General features: G+C 60.2%; 1 protein-coding gene across 5 annotated transcripts in view; it reads right to left on the bottom strand.

The window, feature by feature from the left end:
* The window catches only part of ABCF1 (ATP binding cassette subfamily F member 1), a 28,722-nt gene extending 10,788 nt beyond the window's left edge, over nucleotides 1-17,934 (bottom strand). Inside the window, exons 1-8 of one of the 5 annotated variants that reach the window (XM_066359942.1) lie at nucleotides 17,772-17,934; nucleotides 12,269-12,315; nucleotides 11,992-12,078; nucleotides 10,541-10,664; nucleotides 10,369-10,406; nucleotides 10,176-10,283; nucleotides 6,026-6,097; nucleotides 5,842-5,955 (exon numbers count right to left, since the gene is read on the bottom strand). In XM_066359942.1, the coding sequence (XP_066216039.1) occupies nucleotides 5,842-5,955; nucleotides 6,026-6,097; nucleotides 10,176-10,283; nucleotides 10,369-10,406; nucleotides 10,541-10,664; nucleotides 11,992-12,078; nucleotides 12,269-12,315; nucleotides 17,772-17,844 (663 nt within the window). In that variant the 5' untranslated portion in view covers nucleotides 17,845-17,934. Of the gene's footprint in view, nucleotides 1-5,841; nucleotides 5,956-6,025; nucleotides 6,098-10,175; nucleotides 10,284-10,368; nucleotides 10,407-10,540; nucleotides 10,674-11,985; nucleotides 12,079-12,268; nucleotides 12,316-17,771 lie in introns of all 5 variants that reach the window. The other 4 variants (XM_066359941.1, XM_066359940.1, XM_066359938.1 and 1 more) reach the window with 4 other exon arrangements.
* Nucleotides 17,935-20,842: the final 2,908 nt, after the last annotated feature.

Here is a 20,842-nt window from a genome sequence, read left to right on the forward strand (position 1 = left end):
GTACACTCCTGCTGGGCACAGACACACCCCACACACAGTACACTCCTGCTGGGCACAGACACACCCCACACACACACAGTACACTCCTGCTGGGCACAGACACACCCCACACACAGTACACTCCTGCTGGGCACAGACACACCCCCACACACACACAGTACACTCCTGCTGGGCACAGACACCCCCCCACACACAGTACACTCCTGCTGGGCACAGACACACCCCCCACACACACACAGTACACTCCTGCTGGGCACAGACACCCCCCCCACACACAGTACACTCCTGCTGGGCACAGACACCCCCACACAGTGCACTCCTGCTGGGCAGACACACCGCCACACACACACAGTACACTCCTGCTGGGCACAGACACCCCCCCACACACAGTACACTCCTGCTGGGCACAGACACCCCACACAGTACACTCCTGCTGGGCAGACACACCCCCACACACACACAGTACACTCCTGCTGGGCACAGACACACCCCACACACAGTACACTCCTGCTGGGCACAGACACACCCCCACACACACACAGTACACTCCTACTGGGAACAGACACCCCCCCACACACAGTACACTCCTGCTGGGCACAGACACACCCCCCACACAGTACACTCCTGCTGGGCACAGACACACACCCCCACACACAGTACACTCCTGCTGGGCACAGACACACCCCACACACACAGTACACTCCTGCTGGGCACAGACACCCCCCACACACACAGTACACTCCTGCTGGGCACAGACACACCCCACACACACAGTACACTCCTGCTGGGCACAGACACACCCCACACACACAGTACACTCCTGCTGGGCACAGACACACCCCCCACACACAGTACACTCCTGCTGGGCACAGACACACCCCACACACACAGTACACTCCTGCTGGGCACAGACACACCCACACACACACAGTACACTCCTGCTGGGCACAGACACCCCCCCACACACAGTACACTCCTGCTGGGCACAGACACACCCCCCACACAGTACACTCCTGCTGGGCACAGACACACACCCCCACACACAGTACACTCCTGCTGGGCACAGACACACCCCACACACACAGTACACTCCTGCTGGGCACAGACACCCCCCACACACACAGTACACTCCTGCTGGGCACAGACACACCCCACACACACAGTACACTCCTGCTGGGCACAGACACACCCCACACACACAGTACACTCCTGCTGGGCACAGACACACCCCACACACACAGTACACTCCTGCTGGGCACAGACACACCCACACACACACACAGTACACTCCTGCTGGGCACAGACACACCCCACACACACACAGTACACTCCTGCTGGGCACAGACACACCCCACACACAGTGCACTCCTGCTGGGCACAGACACACCCCACACACACAGTGCACTCCTGCTGGGCACAGACACCCCCCACACACACAGTACACTCCTGCTGGGCACAGACACACCCCACACACACAGTACACTCCTGCTGGGCACAGACACCCCCCACACACAGGACACTCCTGCTGGGCACAGACACACCCCCACACAGTACACTCCTACTGGGCACAGACACACCCCACACACAGTACACTCCTGCTGGGCACAGACACACCCCACACACACACAGTACACTCCTGCTGGGCACAGACACACCCCCCCCACACACACAGTACACTCCTGCTGGGCACAGACACACCCCACACACAGGACACTCCTGCTGGGCACAGACACACCCCACACACACACAGTGCACTCCTGCTGGGCACAGACACCCCCCCACACAGTACACTCCTGCTGGGCACAGACACACCCCCACACAGTACACTCCTGCTGGGCACAGACACACCCACACATACACACAGTGCACTCCTGCTGGGCACAGACACACCCCATACACACACAGTGCACTCCTGCTGGGCACAGACACACCCCACACACACACAGTGCACTCCTGCTGGGCACAGACACACCCCCACACACACAGTGCACTCCTGCTGGGCACAGACACACCCCACACACACACAGTGCACTCCTGCTGGGCACAGACACACCCCCCCACACAGTACACTCCTGCTGGGCACAGACACACCCCCACACAGTACACTCCTGCTGGGCACAGACACACCCACACACACACACAGTGCACTCCTGCTGGGCACAGACACACCCCACACACACACAGTGCACTCCTGCTGGGCACAGACACACCCCACACACACACAGTGCACTCCTGCTGGGCACAGACACCCCCCCACACACACAGTGCACTCCTGCTGGGCACAGACACACCCCACACACACACAGTGCACTCCTGCTGGGCACAGACACACCCCCACACACACACAGTGCACTCCTGCTGGGCACAGACACCCCCACACACACAGTACACTCCTGCTGGGCACAGACACACCACACACACAGTACACTCCTGCTGGGCACAGACACCCCCCACACACACACAGTGCACTCCTGCTGGGCACAGACACACCCCACACACACAGTACACTCCTGCTGGGCACAGACACACCCACACACACACACAGTACACTCCTGCTGGGCACAGACACACCCCACACACACACAGTACACTCCTGCTGGGCACAGACACACCCCACACACAGTGCACTCCTGCTGGGCACAGACACACCCCACACACACAGTGCACTCCTGCTGGGCACAGACACACCCCACACACACACAGTGCACTCCTGCTGGGCACAGACACACCCACACACACACACAGTGCACTCCTGCTGGGCACAGACACACCCACACACACACACAGTGCACTCCTGCTGGGCACAGACACACCCACACACACACACAGTACACTCCTGCTGGGCACAGACACACCCACACACACACAGTGCACTCCTGCTGGGCACAGACACACCCCACACACACACAGTACACTCCTGCTGGGCACAGACACACCCCACACACACACAGTGCACTCCTGCTGGGCACAGACACACCCACACACACACACAGTGCACTCCTGCTGGGCACAGACACACCCCACACACACACACAGTGCACTCCTGCTGGGCACAGACACACCCCACACACACAGTACACTCCTGCTGGGCACAGACACCCCCCACACACACAGTACACTCCTGCTGGGCACAGACACACCCCACACACACAGTACACTCCTGCTGGGCACAGACACACCCCACACACACAGTACACTCCTGCTGGGCACAGACACACCCCCCACACACAGTACACTCCTGCTGGGCACAGACACACCCCACACACACAGTACACTCCTGCTGGGCACAGACACACCCACACACACACAGTACACTCCTGCTGGGCACAGACACCCCCCCACACACAGTACACTCCTGCTGGGCACAGACACCCCCCCACACACAGTACACTCCTGCTGGGCACAGACACCCCCCCACACACAGTACACTCCTGCTGGGCACAGACACCCCCCCACACACAGTACACTCCTGCTGGGCACAGACACCCCCCCACACACAGTACACTCCTGCTGGGCACAGACACACCCCACACACAGTACACTCCTGCTGGGCACAGACACACCCCACACACAGGACACTCCTGCTGGGCACAGACACACCCCACACACACACAGTACACTCCTGCTGGGCACAGACACACCCCACACACAGGACACTCCTGCTGGGCACAGACACACCCCACACACACACAGTACACTCCTGCTGGGCACAGACACACCCCACACACACACAGTACACTCCTGCTGGGCACAGACACACCCCACACACACACAGTACACTCCTGCTGGGCACAGACACACCCCACACACACACACAGTACACTCCTGCTGGGCACAGACACCCCCCCCACACACAGTACACTCCTGCTGGGCACAGACACCCCCACACAGTGCACTCCTGCTGGGCAGACACACCCCCACACACACACAGTACACTCCTGCTGGGCACAGACACCCCCCCACACACAGTACACTCCTGCTGGGCACAGACACCCCACACAGTACACTCCTGCTGGGCAGACACACCCCCACACACACACAGTACACTCCTGCTGGGCACAGACACACCCCACACACAGTAAACTCCTGCTGGGCACAGACACACCCCCACACACACACAGTACACTCCTACTGGGAACAGACACCCCCACACACACAGTACACTCCTGCTGGGCACAGACACCCCCCCACACACAGTACACTCCTGCTGGGCACAGACACACACCCCCACACACAGTGCACTCCTGCTGGGCACAGACACACCCCACACACACACAGTGCACTCCTGCTGGGCACAGACACACCCCCACACAGTACACTCCTGCTGGGCACAGACACCCCCACACACACAGTACACTCCTGCTGGGCACAGACACCCCCACACACACAGTACACTCCTGCTGGGCACAGACACACCCACACACACAGTACACTCCTGCTGGGCACAGACACACCACACACACAGTACACTCCTGCTGGGCACAGACACCCCCCACACACACACAGTGCACTCCTGCTGGGCACAGACACACCCCACACACACACAGTGCACTCCTGCTGGGCACAGACACCCCCACACACACAGTACACTCCTGCTGGGCACAGACACCCCCACACACACAGTACACTCCTGCTGGGCACAGACACACCCCACACACACAGTACACTCCTGCTGGGCACAGACACACCCACACACACACACAGTACACTCCTGCTGGGCACAGACACACCCCACACACACACAGTACACTCCTGCTGGGCACAGACACACCCCACACACAGTGCACTCCTGCTGGGCACAGACACACCCCACACACACACAGTGCACTCCTGCTGGGCACAGACACACCCCACACACACACAGTGCACTCCTGCTGGGCACAGACACCCCCACACACACAGTACACTCCTGCTGGGCACAGACACACCCCACACACACAGTACACTCCTGCTGGGCACAGACACACCCCACACACACACAGTACACTCCTGCTGGGCACAGACACACCCACACACACACACAGTGCACTCCTGCTGGGCACAGACACACCCCACACACACACAGTACACTCCTGCTGGGCACAGACACACCCCACACACACACAGTGCACTCCTGCTGGGCACAGACACACCCACACACACACACAGTGCACTCCTGCTGGGCACAGACACACCCCACACACACACACAGTGCACTCCTGCTGGGCACAGACACACCCCACACACACACAGTGCACTCCTGCTGGGCACAGACACACCCACACACACACAGTACACTCCTGCTGGGCACAGACACACCCCACACACAGTACACTCCTGCTGGGCACAGACACCCCCCCACACACAGTACACTCCTGCTGGGCACAGACACCCCCCCACACACAGTACACTCCTGCTGGGCACAGACACCCCCCCACACACAGTACACTCCTGCTGGGCACAGACACCCCCACACACACAGTACACTCCTGCTGGGCACAGACACCCCCCCACACACACACAGTGCACTCCTGCTGGGCACAGACACACCCCACACACACACAGTGCACTCCTGCTGGGCACAGACACACCCACACACACACACAGTACACTCCTGCTGGGCACAGACACACCCCACACACACACAGTACACTCCTGCTGGGCACAGACACACCCCACACACACAGTACACTCCTGCTGGGCACAGACACCCCCCCCCCACACACACAGTACACTCCTGCTGGGCACAGACACACCCCACACACACAGTACACTCCTGCTGGGCACAGACACACCCCCCACACACACACAGTACACTCCTGCTGGGCACAGACACCCCCACTCCCGCACCACAGTATTCACCTGCTCTGTCTTCTTGGTCTTCTCCTTCCCTGGCCTGGGCGGCTCTTTCTCTCTTGCTGTTTCTTCTCCTTCACCCTCTTCGTCTTCTGGGTCCGGTGCAGACCTATTCTGAGGCTAACAGGAAAGAGCAGGTTGAGGAAGGCGCAGGTCCCTGAGGCCCGGCACCTCCCGCCACGCCTCGCACCTTGGCCTTGCCCTTCGCCTTCTCTTCTGCCCCCTTCTTGCCCTTGAGTGCCGGCTGCTCCTCGGACACAGCCTGGAGAGGACGTGGAGACACACACACAAATGAACTTGCCGTCTGGTTGCTTAACAAGCAGTCCTAGGGAGTCTGGCACCAGGAGTTACCTGTACCAAGTGGTGCTTGGGAGAAACCGAGGCCCAAAGAAGCCCTCGCCTCTAACCAGAGACTAGGGAGTGAGGACACTAAAACTCTGGCCAGGTTGCGACCTGAGAGGCACGGTGGGGAGTGTCCCCAGCGGGAGAGCAGAGCCCAGGGGTCAGGACGACCTGAGAGGCACGGTGGGGAGTGTCCCCAGCGGGAGAGCAGAGCCCAGGGGTCAGGACGACCTGAGAGGCACGGTGGGGAGTGTCCCCAGTGGGAGAGCAGAGCCCAGGGGTCAGGACGACCTGAGAGGCACGGTGGGGAGTGTCCCCAGTGGGAGAGCAGAGCCCAGGGGTCAGGACGACCTGAGAGGCACAGTGGGGAGTGTCCCCAGTGGGACAGCAGAGCCCAGGGGTCAGGACGACCTGAGAGGCACGGTGGGGAGTGTCCCCAGTGGGAGAGCAGAGCCCAGGGGTCAGGACGACCTGAGAGGCACAGTGGGGAGTGTCCCCAGTGGGAGAGCAGAGCCCAGGGCGACCTGAGAGGCACAGTGAGGAGTGTCCCCAGTGGGAGAGCAGAGCCCAGGGGTCAGGGCGACCTGAGAGGCACAGTGGGGAGTGTCCCCAGTGGGAGAGCAGAGCCCAGGGGTCAGGACGACCTGAGAGGCACGGTGGGGAGTGTCCCCAGTGGGAGAGCAGAGCCCAGGGGTCAGGACGACCTGAGAGGCACGGTGGGGAGTGTCCCCAGTGGGAGAGCAGAGCCCAGGGGTCAGGACGACCTGAGAGGCACGGTGGGGAGTGTCCCCAGTGGGAGAGCAGAGCCCAGGGGTCAGGACGACCTGAGAGGCACAGTGGGGAGTGTCCCCAGTGGGAGAGCAGAGCCCAGGGCGACCTGAGAGGCACAGTGAGGAGTGTCCCCAGTGGGAGAGCAGAGCCCAGGGGTCAGGGCGACCTGAGAGGCACAGTGGGGAGTGTCCCCAGTGGGAGAGCAGAGCCCAGGGGTCAGGGCGACCTGAGAGGCACAGTGAGGAGTGTCCCCAGTGGGAGAGCAGAGCCCAGGGGTCAGGACGACCTGAGAGGCACAGTGGGGAGTGTCCCCAGTGGGAGAGCAGAGCCCAGGAGTCAGGACGACCTGAGAGGCACGGTGGGGAGTGTCCCCAGTGGGAGAGCAGAGCCCAGGGGTCAGGACGACCTGAGAGGCACAGTGGGGAGTGTCCCCAGTGGGAGAGCAGAGCACAGGGGTCAGGACGACCTGAGAGGCACAGTGGGGAGTGTCCCCAGTGGGAGAGCAGAGCCCAGGGCGACCTGAGAGGCACAGTGGGGAGTGTCCCCAGTGGGAGAGCAGAGCCCAGGGGTCAGGACGACCTGAGAGGCACAGTGGGGAGTGTCCCCAGTGGGACAGCAGAGCCCAGGGGTCAGGACGACCTGAGAGGCACAGTGGGTAGTGTCCCCAGTGGGAGAGCAGAGCACAGGGGTCAGGGCGACCTGAGAGGCACGGTGGGGAGTGTCCCCAGTGGGACAGCAGAGCCCAGGGGTCAGGACGACCTGAGAGGCACAGTGGGGAGTGTCCCCAGTGGGACAGCAGAGCCCAGGGGTCAGGACGACCTGAGAGGCACAGTGGGTAGTGTCCCCAGTGGGAGAGCAGAGCACAGGGGTCAGGGCGACCTGAGAGGCACGGTGGGGAGTGTCCCCAGTGGGAGAGCAGAGCCCAGGGGTCAGGACGACCTGAGAGGCACAGTGGGGAGTGTCCCCAGTGGGAGAGCAGAGCCCAGGGGTCAGGGCGACCTGAGAGGCACAGTGGGGAGTGTCCCCAGTGGGAGAGCAGAGCCCAGGGCGACCTGAGAGGCACAGTGGGGAGTGTCCCCAGTGGGAGAGCAGAGCCCAGGGGTCAGGGCGACCTGAGAGGCACAGTGGGGAGTGTCCCCAGTGGGAGAGCAGAGCCCAGGGGTCAGGACGACCTGAGAGGCACAGTGGGGAGTGTCCCCAGTGGGAGAGCAGAGCCCAGGGGTCAGGACGACCTGAGAGGCACAGTGGGTAGTGTCCCCAGTGGGAGAGCAGAGCACAGGGGTCAGGGCGACCTGAGAGGCACGGTGGGGAGTGTCCCCAGTGGGAGAGCAGAGCCCAGGGGTCAGGACGACCTGAGAGGCACAGTGGGGAGTGTCCCCAGTGGGAGAGCAGAGCCCAGGGGTCAGGACGACCTGAGAGGCACAGTGGGTAGTGTCCCCAGTGGGAGAGCAGAGCCCAGGGGTCAGGGCGACCTGAGAGGCACAGTGGGGAGTGTCCCCAGTGGGAGAGCAGAGCCCAGGGGTCAGGGCGACCTGAGAGGCACAGTGGGTAGTGTCCCCAGTGGGAGAGCAGAGCCCAGGGGTCAGGGCGACCTGAGAGGCACAGTGGGTAGTGTCCCCAGTGGGAGAGCAGAGCCCAGGGGTCAGGGCGACCTGAGAGGCACAGTGGGTAGTGTCCCCAGTGGGAGAGCAGAGCCCAGGGGTCAGGACGACCTGAGAGGCACAGTGGGTAGTGTCCCCAGTGGGAGAGCAGAGCCCAGGGGTCAGGGCGACCTGAGAGGCACAGTGGGTAGTGTCCCCAGTGGGAGAGCAGAGCACAGGGGTCAGGGCGACCTGAGAGGCACGGTGGGGAGTGTCCCCAGTGGGAGAGCAGAGCCCAGGGGTCAGGGCGACCTGAGAGGCACAGTGGGGAGTGTCCCCAGTGGGAGAGCAGAGCCCAGGGGTCAGGACGACCTGAGAGGCACAGTGGGTAGTGTCCCCAGTGGGAGAGCAGAGCCCAGGGGTCAGGGCGACCTGAGAGGCACGGTGGGGAGTGTCCCCAGTGGGAGAGCAGAGCCCAGGGGTCAGGGCGACCTGAGAGGCACGGTGGGGAGTGTCCCCAGTGGGAGAGCAGAGCCCAGGGGTCAGGACGACCTGAGAGGCACAGTGGGTAGTGTCCCCAGTGGGAGAGCAGAGCCCAGGGGTCAGGACGACCTGAGAGGCACGGTGGGGAGTGTCCCCAGTGGGAGAGCAGAGCCCGGAGGTCAGGACGACCTGAGAGGCACGGTGGGGAGTGTCCCCAGTGGGAGAGCAGAGCCCAGGGGTCAGGGCGACCTGAGAGGCACGGTGGGTAGTGTCCCCAGTGGGAGAGCAGAGCCCAGGGGTCAGGACGACCTGAGAGGCACGGTGGGGAGTGTCCCCAGTGGGAGAGCAGAGCCCAGGGGTCAGGGCGACCTGAGAGGCACAGTGGGGAGTGTCCCCAGTGGGAGAGCAGAGCCCAGGGGTCAGGGCGACCTGAGAGGCACAGTGGGGAGTGTCCCCAGTGGGAGAGCAGAGCCCAGGGGTCAGGGCGACCTGAGAGGCACAGTGGGGAGTGTCCCCAGTGGGAGAGCAGAGCCCAGGGGTCAGGGCGACCTGAGAGGCACAGTGGGGAGTGTCCCCAGTGGGAGAGCAGAGCCCAGGGGTCAGGGCGACCTGAGAGGCACAGTGGGGAGTATCCCCAGTGGGAGAGCAGAGCCCAGGGGTCTTTGTTTCAGTTTCTCAGTTTGAAAGCAATAGCATCAGTAGATTTCCAAGCGATGAAAAGAGTGTTTTAAAAAGCTGGCTTTGCCCTGGCCTGTTTACTCAGCGGTAGTGCGTCAGTCCAGTATATGGACGTGATGGGTTCAATTCCGTCAGGGCACACGGGAGAGGTGACCATCTGCTTCTCTTCCCTTCCCCCCACTTCTCTCTCTCTTCCCCTCCAGCAGCCAGTGGCTCAACTGGTTTGAGCGTCGATCCTGGGCGCTGAGGATAGCTCCATTGGTTGAATGTTACCTTCAAGTGCTAAAAATAGTTTGGTTAATCTGAACATTGGCCCCAGACAGGGGTTGTTGGGTATATGCCAGAATCTATCTTCCTTCCTCTCAAAAAAAAAAAAAAAGGCTAGTTTTGGCAGTTTGAGCAGCGCAGACCTAGAAGAGCTAGACCCAGCGCGGGAGACGAAGCAGGGACTTCCCAGAGCACAGGCGGAGGGGCCACCCCGTTCACCTTGTTGATCCGATTCTTCTCCGGCTTGGCAGGCTTGGGAGTGTGTGTTTCTTCCTCCTCCTCTTCCTCACTCTGATCCTGGATCAGGGCTGCAAAAGCATTACCACCCTGGAGAGAAAAGGGCCGGAGGAGTCAGGGGTGGTCCCAGTGGTCCCGGTGGCCCCGAGGGCCCCGGCACCACACAGACGCTCACCTTGGGCGTCTTCCCTCCTCGGGGCGGCGGGGCCGGCACTGGAATGACAGAGAAAGAAGATGAGGCAGGAAGGAGAAGGGTGGAGTCAGCTCCTCCATCCAAACAGCTCCGGGACGAGGAAGGGGCCCTGCACCCTTCACGGCTCGGGGTCCCGGCCCCCTGCGGCAGTCACCCTCTTCCTCCTCGTCGCTGGCGGGCACCGAGAGCTTCTTGAGACGCTCCATGAGCTCCTTCTCCTCGCCGTCGTCGTCCACATCCTTCTTCCGCCGGCCTTTCCTGACGTCTCGCTTCCTTTTCTGCTGCTGAGAGCAGAGAGAGAGAGCTCCAGCCTGTGGCCCAGGCCCCCAGACAGCTACCTCCCCCCCCCCCCGACTGCCCCCCCAGGACTGCTGGGCCCGGTACCTGTACCTGCTGAGAGCAGAGAGAGAGCTCCGGCCCAGGCCCAGGCCCCTCAGACAGTTACCCCCCCCCGACTGCCCCCCAGGGCTGCTGGGCCCAGTACCTGTACCTGCTGAGCGCAGAGAGAGAGCTCCGGCCCAGGCCCAGGCCCCCAGACGGCTGCCCCGCCCCCCTGACTGCCCCCCAGGGCTGCTGGGCCCGGTACCTGTACCTGCTGAGAGCAGAGAGAGAGCTCCGGCCCAGGCCCAGGCCCCTCAGACAGTTACCCCCCCCGACTGCCCCCCAGGGCTGCTGGGCCCAGTACCTGTACCTGCTGAGCGCAGAGAGAGAGCTCCGGCCCAGGCCCAGGCCCCCAGACGGCTGCCCCGCCCCCCTGACTGCCCCCCAGGGCTGCTGGGCCCGGTACCTGTACCTGCTGAGCGCAGAGAGAGAGCTCCGGCCCAGGCCCAGGCCCCCAGACGGCTGCCCCGCCCCCCTGACTGCCCCCCCAGGGCTGCTGGGCCCGGTACCTGCACCTGCTGAGCACAGAGAGAGAGCTCCGGCCCAGGCCCAGGCCCCCAGACGGCTGCCCCGCCCCCCTGACTGCCCCCCCAGGGCTGCTGGGCCCGGTACCTGTACCTGCTGAGCGCAGAGAGAGAGAGCTCCGGACCAGGCCCAGGCCCCCAGATGGCTGCCCCCCCCTGACTGCCCCCCAGGGCTGCTGGGCCCGGTACCTGTACCTGCTGAGCGCAGAGAGAGAGCTCCGGCCCAGGCCCAGGCCCCCAGACGGCTGCCCCGCCCCCCTGACTGCCCCCCAGGGCTGCTGGGCCCGGTACCTGTACCTGCTGAGCGCAGAGAGAGAGCTCCGGCCCAGGCCCAGGCCCCCAGACGGTTACCCCCCCCCCTGACTGCCCCCCAGGGCTGCTGGGCCCGGTACCTGTACCTGCTGAGCAGAGAGAGAGAGCTCCGGCCCAGGCCCAGGCCCCCAGTCGGTGCCCCCTCCCTGACTGCCCCCCCAGGGCTGCTGGGCCCGGTACCTGTACCTGCTGAGCGCAGAGAGAGAGCTCCGGCCCAGGCCCAGGCCCCCAGACGGTTACCCCCCCCCCCTGACTGCCCCCCAGGGCTGCTGGGCCCGGTACCTGTACCTGCTGAGCAGAGAGAGAGAGCTCCGGCCCAGGCCCAGGCCCCCAGACGGCTGCCCCCCCCCTGACTGCCCCCCAGGGCTGCTGGGCCCAGTACCTGTACCTGCTGCTGCTGCTGCTGCTCCTTCTCCCTGAGCACCTTCTCTTCTTCCCCAGCCTGCTTGTCTTCCACCGCCAGCTCCTCAAAGAACTGTGGACAGTCCAGGTCCAGGTCCAGGTCCAGGTCAGCACGGCTCAGACACCGCACGGGCCCCTCTGCGCGCGCAGGCCGCCGACCCTCCGCCCGCCCGCCCTCTCCTGGCTGCCTCTCCCCGCAGACCCCACTCCCTCCACGGGAAACACTCACGAGCAACTCTCTCCCTCAACCCTCGTTGCCTCACCGTCTTTTTGTTCTTCTTGTCCTTCTTCCCCTTCTTCACCACTCTGTCTAGAAGGTGAAGCAGACGGATGCTCAGCTGCGCATTTCAGAGCAGCCTGACCGCCCTGCAAAGCCAACAGCGGCCTCTGCCTACTCACCTGCTTTTCTTTTTCTTAAATCTACTTACTCATTTTAGTGAAAGAGGGAGAGGAAGGAGGGAGGGAGGGAGGGAGGGAACATCAATCTCTTCCTGTCTGTGCCCTGACCCAGGATTGAACCAGCAACCTCTGTGCTTCAGGACAAGGCTCTTAACCAACTGAGCCATCCACTCAAGGTTTAACTATTTTTCCAGTTCAACTGTCACGCCCTGCACATATGCACTGCCCCACAGAAGACAGGGTGGCCTGATGGAGGGTGGCGGGGAGGGAGGAAGCAGAACCCTCAGGGTGAAGGGAGAGGGCACCAGAGACGCCGCCTGTGGATGCAGCTGACACAACCAGCTGAGCCACCGCTCCGCCTGTTAACTCAGGACATAATGGGCGAGAGGGTGCCCCTCCCACCCTGCCACTGAGGCAGGACGAGGACACTGTAAGTTGTGGTTTGTGAAATGCGCGGGCCAGGCCGTGTGGGCAGGACCCTGGGTCCGGGCCCCGTCCGTGCTGCTCACACACGGTCTAGCTCTCGAGCTCAGCTCACACTGCACTGTACTGGCCAGTCTCTCCTCTTGGCCACCTGGGCTGCTATTCAGCCTGTGTTCCCAGCGAGCAAAATGGGAAGTAAATAAAAGCTGACCGACTGGACAGACCCAGCGGCTCCCTTCTGTCCACCTGTTTCCCTGGAAGTAGAAGAGTCTAACTCCCTGTGACCTCCCACCGTCAGACTGGACGTCCACCTGCAGCCCCGTGACTGCTGTCCACCTCGGGTCTAACTCCCCGTGACCTCCCAGCATCAGACTGGACAGGAACCTGCAGCCCCGTGCCTGCTCTCCACCTCGGGTCTAACTCCCCGTGACCTCCCAGCATCAGACTAACGGCCACCTGCAGCCCCGTGACTGCTCTCCACCTCGGGTCTAACCCCGTGACCTCCCAGCATCAGACTAACGTCCACCTGCAGCCCCGTGACTGCTCTCCACCTCGGGTCTAACCCCCTGTGACCTCCCAGCGTCAGACTGGACGTCCACCTGCAGCCCCGTGACTGCTGTCCACCTCGGGTCTAACTCCCTGTGACCTCCCAGCATCAGACTGGACGTCCACCTGCAGCCCCGTGACTGCTCTCCACCTCGGGTCTAACTCCCTGTGACCTCCCAGCATCAGACTAACGTCCACCTGCAGCCCCGTGACTGCTCTCCACCTCGGGTCTAACCCCCTGTGACCTCCCAGCGTCAGACTGGACGTCCACCTGCAGCCCCGTGACTGCTGTCCACCTCGGGTCTAACTCCCCGTGACCTCCCAGCATCAGACTGGACGTCCACCTGCAGCCCCGTGACTGCTGTCCACCTCGGGTCTAACTCCCCGTGACCTCCCAGCATCAGACTGGACGTCCACCTGCAGCCCCGTGCCTGCTCTCCACCTCGGGTCTAACCCCCTGTGACCTCCCAGCATCAGACTAACGTCCACCTGCAGCCCCGTGACTGCTCTCCACCTCGGGTCTAACTCCCCGTGACCTCCCAGCATCAGACTGGACGTCCACCTGCAGCCCCGTGACTGCTCTCCACCTCGGGTCTAACTCCCTGTGACCTCCCAGCATCAGACTGGACGTCCACCTGCAGCCCCGTGACTGCTGTCCACCTCGGGTCTAACTCCCCGTGACCTCCCAGCATCAGACTGGACGTCCACCTGCAGCCCCGTGACTGCTGTCCACCTCGGGTCTAACTCCCTGTGACCTCCCAGCATCAGACTAACGTCCACCTGCAGCCCCGTGACTGCTGTCCACCTCGGGTCTAACTCCCTGTGACCTCCCAGCATCAGACTGGACGTCCACCTGCAGCCCCGTGACTGCTGTCCACCTCGGGTCTAACTCCCCGTGACCTCCCAGCATCAGACTGGACGTCCACCTGCAGCCCCGTGACTGCTGTCCACCTCGGGTCTAACTCCCCGTGACCTCCCAGCATCAGACTGGACGTCCACCTGCAGCCCCGTGACTGCTCTCCACCTCGGGTCTAACCCCCTGTGACCTCCCAGCATCAGACTGGACGGGAACCTGCAGCCCCGTGACTGCTCTCCACCTCGGGTCTAACTCCCCGTGACCTCCCAGCGTCAGACTGGACGTCCACCTGCAGCCCCGCGACTGCTCTCCACCTCGGGCCTCTAGCCACCACACTCCCTCCAAACCACCCTCCCTGCCCCAAAGCACTCCTGGAGTCATTCAGCTTAAGAAAAAGAAAGGAAGAAAGAAAACCCAAAAAGACAACCAAAAAACAACGATTTCTCCTATCTACTAGATGAAGTACTTCTCAGACCAGAATTCCATGTAATCCACAGTAATCATTTATTTATTTTTTTTAAAGATTTTATTTATTCATTATAGAGAGGGGGGAGAGAGAGAGAGAGAAGGGGGGAGGAGCAGGAAGCATCAACTCCCATATGTGCCTTGACCAGACAAGCCCAGGGTTTTGAACTGGCAACCTCAGCGTTTCCAGGTTGAGGCTTTATCCACTGCGCCACCACAGGTCAGGCCAGTAATCACTTATTTAGGAAAGTTTTATGCACACCTACTGTGACTAAGGAGGGCAACCCCTGCATTGCAGGGCTTCAGACCACAAGGGCCCTGACTCCCCCTCCGGCCACACCTCTGCTTCCTCCCACACCTGCGCTCTGGCCAGTGGCTTCCCAGCGCCCGGGTTCAGTCCCGGCAGGCTTCCGTCCCCCATCCAGAACACACTGCACAGTCTGATCTCAATACCACGTGTCTAGTGATGGAGATGAAAAGCCGTGCAGAAGAAACGACGACAGGCTTTATATGCTCTTCCAAGGAGTCTCATCCTGAAGACACTAAGGAGGAGCCACTGGCGTTCACAGGAAGGAATGACACACCTAGGTCTCCTTGAGGACATCCAGGAGTGACAAGCTCCAGACACTACTTTCTCCCCAGGCCCAGGGACTAATGCAACCATCCCAGCCCTCCTTCCTTTAAATCTCTTTTGTACTGTAAATGTCACGCTGATCCTCCTGACTGTAGGGAGGGGAGAATCCTTGCTCAGGTCCTATTGTGAGACACTGCAATCAATCACCAAGGGGCAGAGTGAGGCTAAGTGCTGCCCGAGGCAAGTTTTGTTTTTTTGTTTTTTTTTAATTATTTTTATTTATTTATTCATTTGAGAGAGAGAGAGAGAGAGAGAGAGAGAGAGAGAGAGAAGGGGGAGGAGCAGGAAGCAGCTTTGACTCCCATATGTGCCTTGACCGGGCAAGCCCAAGGTTTCGAACCAGCAACCTCAGCATTCCAGGTCGATGCTTTATCCACTGTGCCACCGAGGCAAGTTTTATCTTCCATCTCTCCTCCTCTGCGAGCTCCTCCCCTTCACACGTCACCTACACTGCTCCGAGCCTCAGTCAAATAAAACACTTTCCTTAATCTTGCGCTCTCCTCCCGCAGTCACTGCTTCCTAGCCCGTCTTTGCTGAGTCTGAAAGGCAAGTCCACACTAGCTCCGCTTCCCCACCTCCCACTTCTTCTCAAACATGCGGCCATCTGCTTTGGGTAGCACTTCCGAATGAAGGCTGCTTTTGACAATGTTGCTACTGGTCCCTTAGTTGTTCAGCCCAAGATGTATCTTTTTAGTCCTGGGTCGCCTGACTTCTCTGCAACACTCCCTTCTCCCTGCCTCCTCACCCTCTGACCTCTCTCTCTCCTGTTGTTTCCTCTCTCCTGTTGTTTTTTCTCTCCTGCTCGCGCCGGGTTTGTCTCCGAGGTCCCTGGCTGCCCGCCTCTCCGTCTCGTCTCAGCCTCCTTCTGTGCCTCACTTCCCTCGTTGTCTTTGGGTTCCCACGTTCTGCACTTTTTCGCTTCAATCTGCATCCACATCCATCACTTCAACACCCTCGCCGGTCTTCCCGTTTAGTCTGGGTCCCTCTCCGCAACCACTGGACAGGCTCTCTCCCGGCCATCTCCTCTTGGAAATCTCGCAGAAAGCCTAACTCACTCAGCGTTCAAAAGCTGACCTCAACTCTTCCCACTCCCTACCCTACAACCCATGTTGCTTTCAGTTCATACTCGGCAGGGAGCCACCCAAGCCAGTTCCCAGTTCTGGTCACCACCGCCTGTTCTGGTCACCACCGCCTTGGCTTACTCTCTTACTACTTCTCACCGCAATCACTGCCAGAACCTCATTCATACGCAGTCTCCCTGCCTCCAGTCTTTGTCAATTCAAGCCATTCCCCACTGCACAGTGCTGTCAGGGTGGTCTGACCGTTCTCTCCTCATGCCCTTCGACAGCTCCTGTTTCTTACTGTCATCAGGATGAAACTCCTCAGAACAGGGTATGAAACCTTTCATCTCTCCACGCCCGTCCACGCTAGTCCAGCCAGTAGTGGGAACCGGCTTCGCACACACTGCTTCCTCTGTGTGGAATGCTCGTCCCCTCGCTAACTCGTGCTGGCCCTCCAAAAACGAACTTAGCGACCGCCTACTCCTTGGGAGGCTGTGCGGACACTCCTACCCTACCCGTCGGGGTAGAGGCCTCCTCTCTCTCCAAAGCCCCATAGCCTTCTCAAGCACCCTCATGAAACACCGTCAACCGCCGGCTGATTAATGCTCTCCACTGGACTGGGTGCCCCTTCAAAGCAAGGCTCATCTTTTATCACCACATCCCCAGGTCCTCTGCACATGACCAGATACAGAGCAGGCATCCAATAAATGCTTGTAAGATGAGTCACTGTGTCCCTACTCCAACTATTTGTGTCCCTTTTATCTCCTTGAAGCGTCTTCCAGCCTTAGCGTCTTATGTTTCCCTCCTCTCCTCAAAGCACAGAATAGACAGTGCTCAGTTAAAAACAGGTTGTTCAACAAACATTCACCTTTTTCACGGAAACCTTCACCCCCATTCCAACATCTAACTCTTTCAATCATGCACCAGTGGAGTTAGGGGTGTCTTTATAACAGAGCCCACGAAGGGGCCAGCCCCTCCGGAGGAGGAGGAGGGATCCTGGGCTCCCGAGGGGCGTGTGTCTGTATCTGCCGGGGCGGGGAGTCCAGGCACAGGTCAGCACGCCGTTCCGTGGGATGCAGAACAGAGCGTGGTGCGTGCGGCAGGTGTCCAAAGAGAAGAAAAGGGGGCTTTCTCCCTTCTGCCCAACTCTCTCGCTCGGTCCCATATGCTCCTCCTCGCCTCCTGCCCCGTCCCCGTCTGCACGTGCGCGACACCCCCACCCCAAGCCCACTGCTGCCGGGGCACACACGTCTCCGCCCCGCTGCACGCATGCGCAGTGAGCGCGCGCGGCCCGGTCCGCCTCGCGTCCCGCGACCCTCCCTCAGGCGCACTCTTCTCTCTGCTCGTCCCGCTCTCGTTCCCTCCCTGCCCTCAGGCCTCACCTGCGGGGCTCGTGCTGTCTCCGTCCCCGATCCACTCGGGCTCCGGCTGCTGCTGCTTGGGACCCTTCGGCATCGCGGCGGCAGTTACAGCTCCACTAGGCGCCGGCTGCTGTTTCCGCTTCCGGTAGCGTGGAGCTCCGAACCCCGCGGCATCCCCACGCCGGCGCGGCCAGCCCCGCCCCCGGCGGCGCACGTGCACGCCTTGCCGTCACCCTGGGGGCGTGTCTGCAGCCGGTGGGCGTGGCCTGCGGGGACGGGGCGGGACAGAGCGTTTATGACCCTCTGACTCGGTCGCTCTCTGACGCTCCGTCACTCATTTCCGACTAGAACGGAGGACGGGAGGCATGTTTCTTTTTTTTTTTTTTGGTTATTCTTTGGCGGGTGTTGGTTTCTTCTTTTATTAATTTATTTTTATTAAAATTTTCTTCTTTGTTCATTTCCTTTTCTAAGTGGATGCTGCCTTCCGACCAGCCCCTTAAGGTCTGGTTAGGGGCATAAAGGCGCTGTGCGTCGGACTGGTCCATCTAGTGTTGAGATGTCACAAAACCCCGAAGTTCTGTGTTGTAAAGGAGGAGGGTGCTCTACCCTAACAAACAGAGCCCGCTGCGTGGCCTGACCCGTGGTGGCGCAGTGGGTAGAGCTATTCCACCTGGAATGCCCAGGTCGTGGGTTCGATAACCCCAAGCTTGCCCGGGCAGAGCGCATATGGGAAGCGACTACAAAGACTTGATGCTTCTTACCCCTTCCCATCCCCTTACTCTGTCTCTTCCCTCTCTCTAAAAATAAAGTCTTAAAAAAAATCATGGTGCGATGGGGTTAAGTCCCTCACCTTTTTTTTTTTTTTGTATTTTTCTGAAGCTGGAAACGTGGAGTGACAGTCAGACAGACTCCTGCATGCACCCGACCGGGATCCACCCGGCACGCCCACCAGGGGGCGACGCTCTGCCCATCAGGGGGGGGAATGCTCTGCCCCTCGGGGGCGTCGCTCTGTCGCGACCAGAGCCACTCCAGCGCCTGGGGCAGAGGCCAAGGAGCCATCCCCAGCGCCCGGGCCATCTTTGCTCCAATGGAGCCTTGGCTGCGGGAGGGGAAGAGAGAGACAGAGAGGAAGGAGAGGGGGAGGGGTGGAGAAGCAAATGGGCGCTTCTCCTGTGTGCCCTGGCCTGGCCGGGAATCGGACCTGGGACCTCTGCACACCAGGCCGACACTCTACCACTGAGCCAACCGGCCAGGGCCCCCACCTTTTTTTGTAAAAGCTTCACTGAGATGTGATATATAATTAAATGCACATACAAGTTGGCAGGCAACCTGCAAAATGTACACTTTGGTAAGTTCTGACACACACACACATCCATTAAACCACCACCACAATCAAGGTTTGGGCTCACTTCTAACTTCTTTTTTTTTTTTCATTTTTCTGAAGCTGGAAACAGGGAGAGACAGTCAGACAGACTCCCGCACGCGCCCGACCGGGATCCACCCGGCACGCCCACCAGGGGCGGTGCTCTGCCCCCCAGGGGGCGATGCTCTGCCCATCCTGGGCGTCGCCATATTGCGACCAGAGCCACTCTAGCGCCTGAGGCAGAGGCCACAGAGCCATCCCCAGCGCCCGGGCCATCTTTGCTCCAGTGGAGCCTTGGCTGCGGGAGGGGAAGAGAGAGACAGAGAGGAAAGCGCGGCGGAGGGGTGGAGAAGCAAATGGGCGCTTCTCCTATGTGCCCTGGCCGGGAATCGAACCCGGGTCCTCCGCATGCTAGGCCGACGCTCTACCGCTGAGCCAACCGGCAACTTCTAACACTGCCTCTTAACAGGTGTGGGAGCAGGTGGCTCTCAGCCCTGTCAGTTCCCATTCTCTCCTTAAACCACTATGATCACGCTTTGTCTCCACCGTGGCCTGAATCCGCTCTTGCAAAGGGTCAGCAGATGAGGGCAGTTCTCCATCCTTACCCTGTTCACTCTTGCAGCACCGTGTCATACAGATGGTCACTCCCTTTCGTTTTCTTCGGCGACACTGCTTTCTCCAGGATTCCTTTCCATCTCAGTGGCTGCTGCTCCCTTTCCCCTCTCTTCCTTCCTAGTGTCTCCTCCTGAGGTCTAGATGTTCAAGTATTTGGGGGCCCATTATTTGACCCTCTTCTTTCTCTAGACCTGTCACCTATGTCTCATCAGCTGACGAAGAGTCTCTTATGTATCTTATTGCCCTCAACTTCTGCCTCAGCTTCAGGAATCCAACTGTTTATTGGACATCCTCTCTGAGGTCTCTGATAAATCTCTTACGTGAATGTGTACAAAAACTGAGCTCTTGTTGTTACTCCCTGAACCTTAGTCTCTCCCAGGTTTCAGCACATCAAGAAACTGTGCCACCTATAGAGGGGACACACCTCAACATAATGGATGGAGGCCGGATGTGACAGACCTCCAGCTAGTATCTTACTCAACTCAAAGCTCTTACTCTAAGATCAGGAATAAAACAAGGATGTCTACTTTTGCCACTTTTATTTAACATAGTAGTGGCCCTGGCCCCAGGTGGCTCAGTGGGTTAGAGTATTGTGCAATACACCAAGGTTGTGGGTTTGACCCCCAGCCAGGGTACATGCCAGAATCAACCAGTGAGTGTATAAAGAAGTGGAACAACACACTGATGTCTCTCTCTCTCTCTCACAAATCAATCAATAAAATGAAATAAAAAGAACATAGTACTGGACCTAGCCAGAGCATTACGAGAAAAAGAAAAGGCCTCCAGGATTGAGAGACAAGATGGCGCTGGAGTAGGCGGACGTACCAGCATCTACCTCCCAGAACCAAAGTGGATTACAAACTAATTTTATGAACTATCATCTAGAAAAACCAACTTTGGACTAAACTAAAAGGACTCTTCAACCAAGGAACACTGAAGAAGCCACACAGAGACTGGCCACAGTCACAGAGCTCCAGGGAAAAGCAACCTGGTCTCAACTCTCCAGGCAGAGAACAGAAGCTCCATATCCACGCATTCTGCAAATGGCTTTTTCCAGTCTACCTGAATCATTACCAGCTAGAAGCAGCGGTCATTGGGACTTGGACATGAGCTG

Source organism: Saccopteryx leptura, chromosome 1 (genome assembly GCF_036850995.1).
Source record: "Saccopteryx leptura isolate mSacLep1 chromosome 1, mSacLep1_pri_phased_curated, whole genome shotgun sequence".
Classification (NCBI taxonomy): domain Eukaryota; kingdom Metazoa; phylum Chordata; class Mammalia; order Chiroptera; family Emballonuridae; genus Saccopteryx; species Saccopteryx leptura.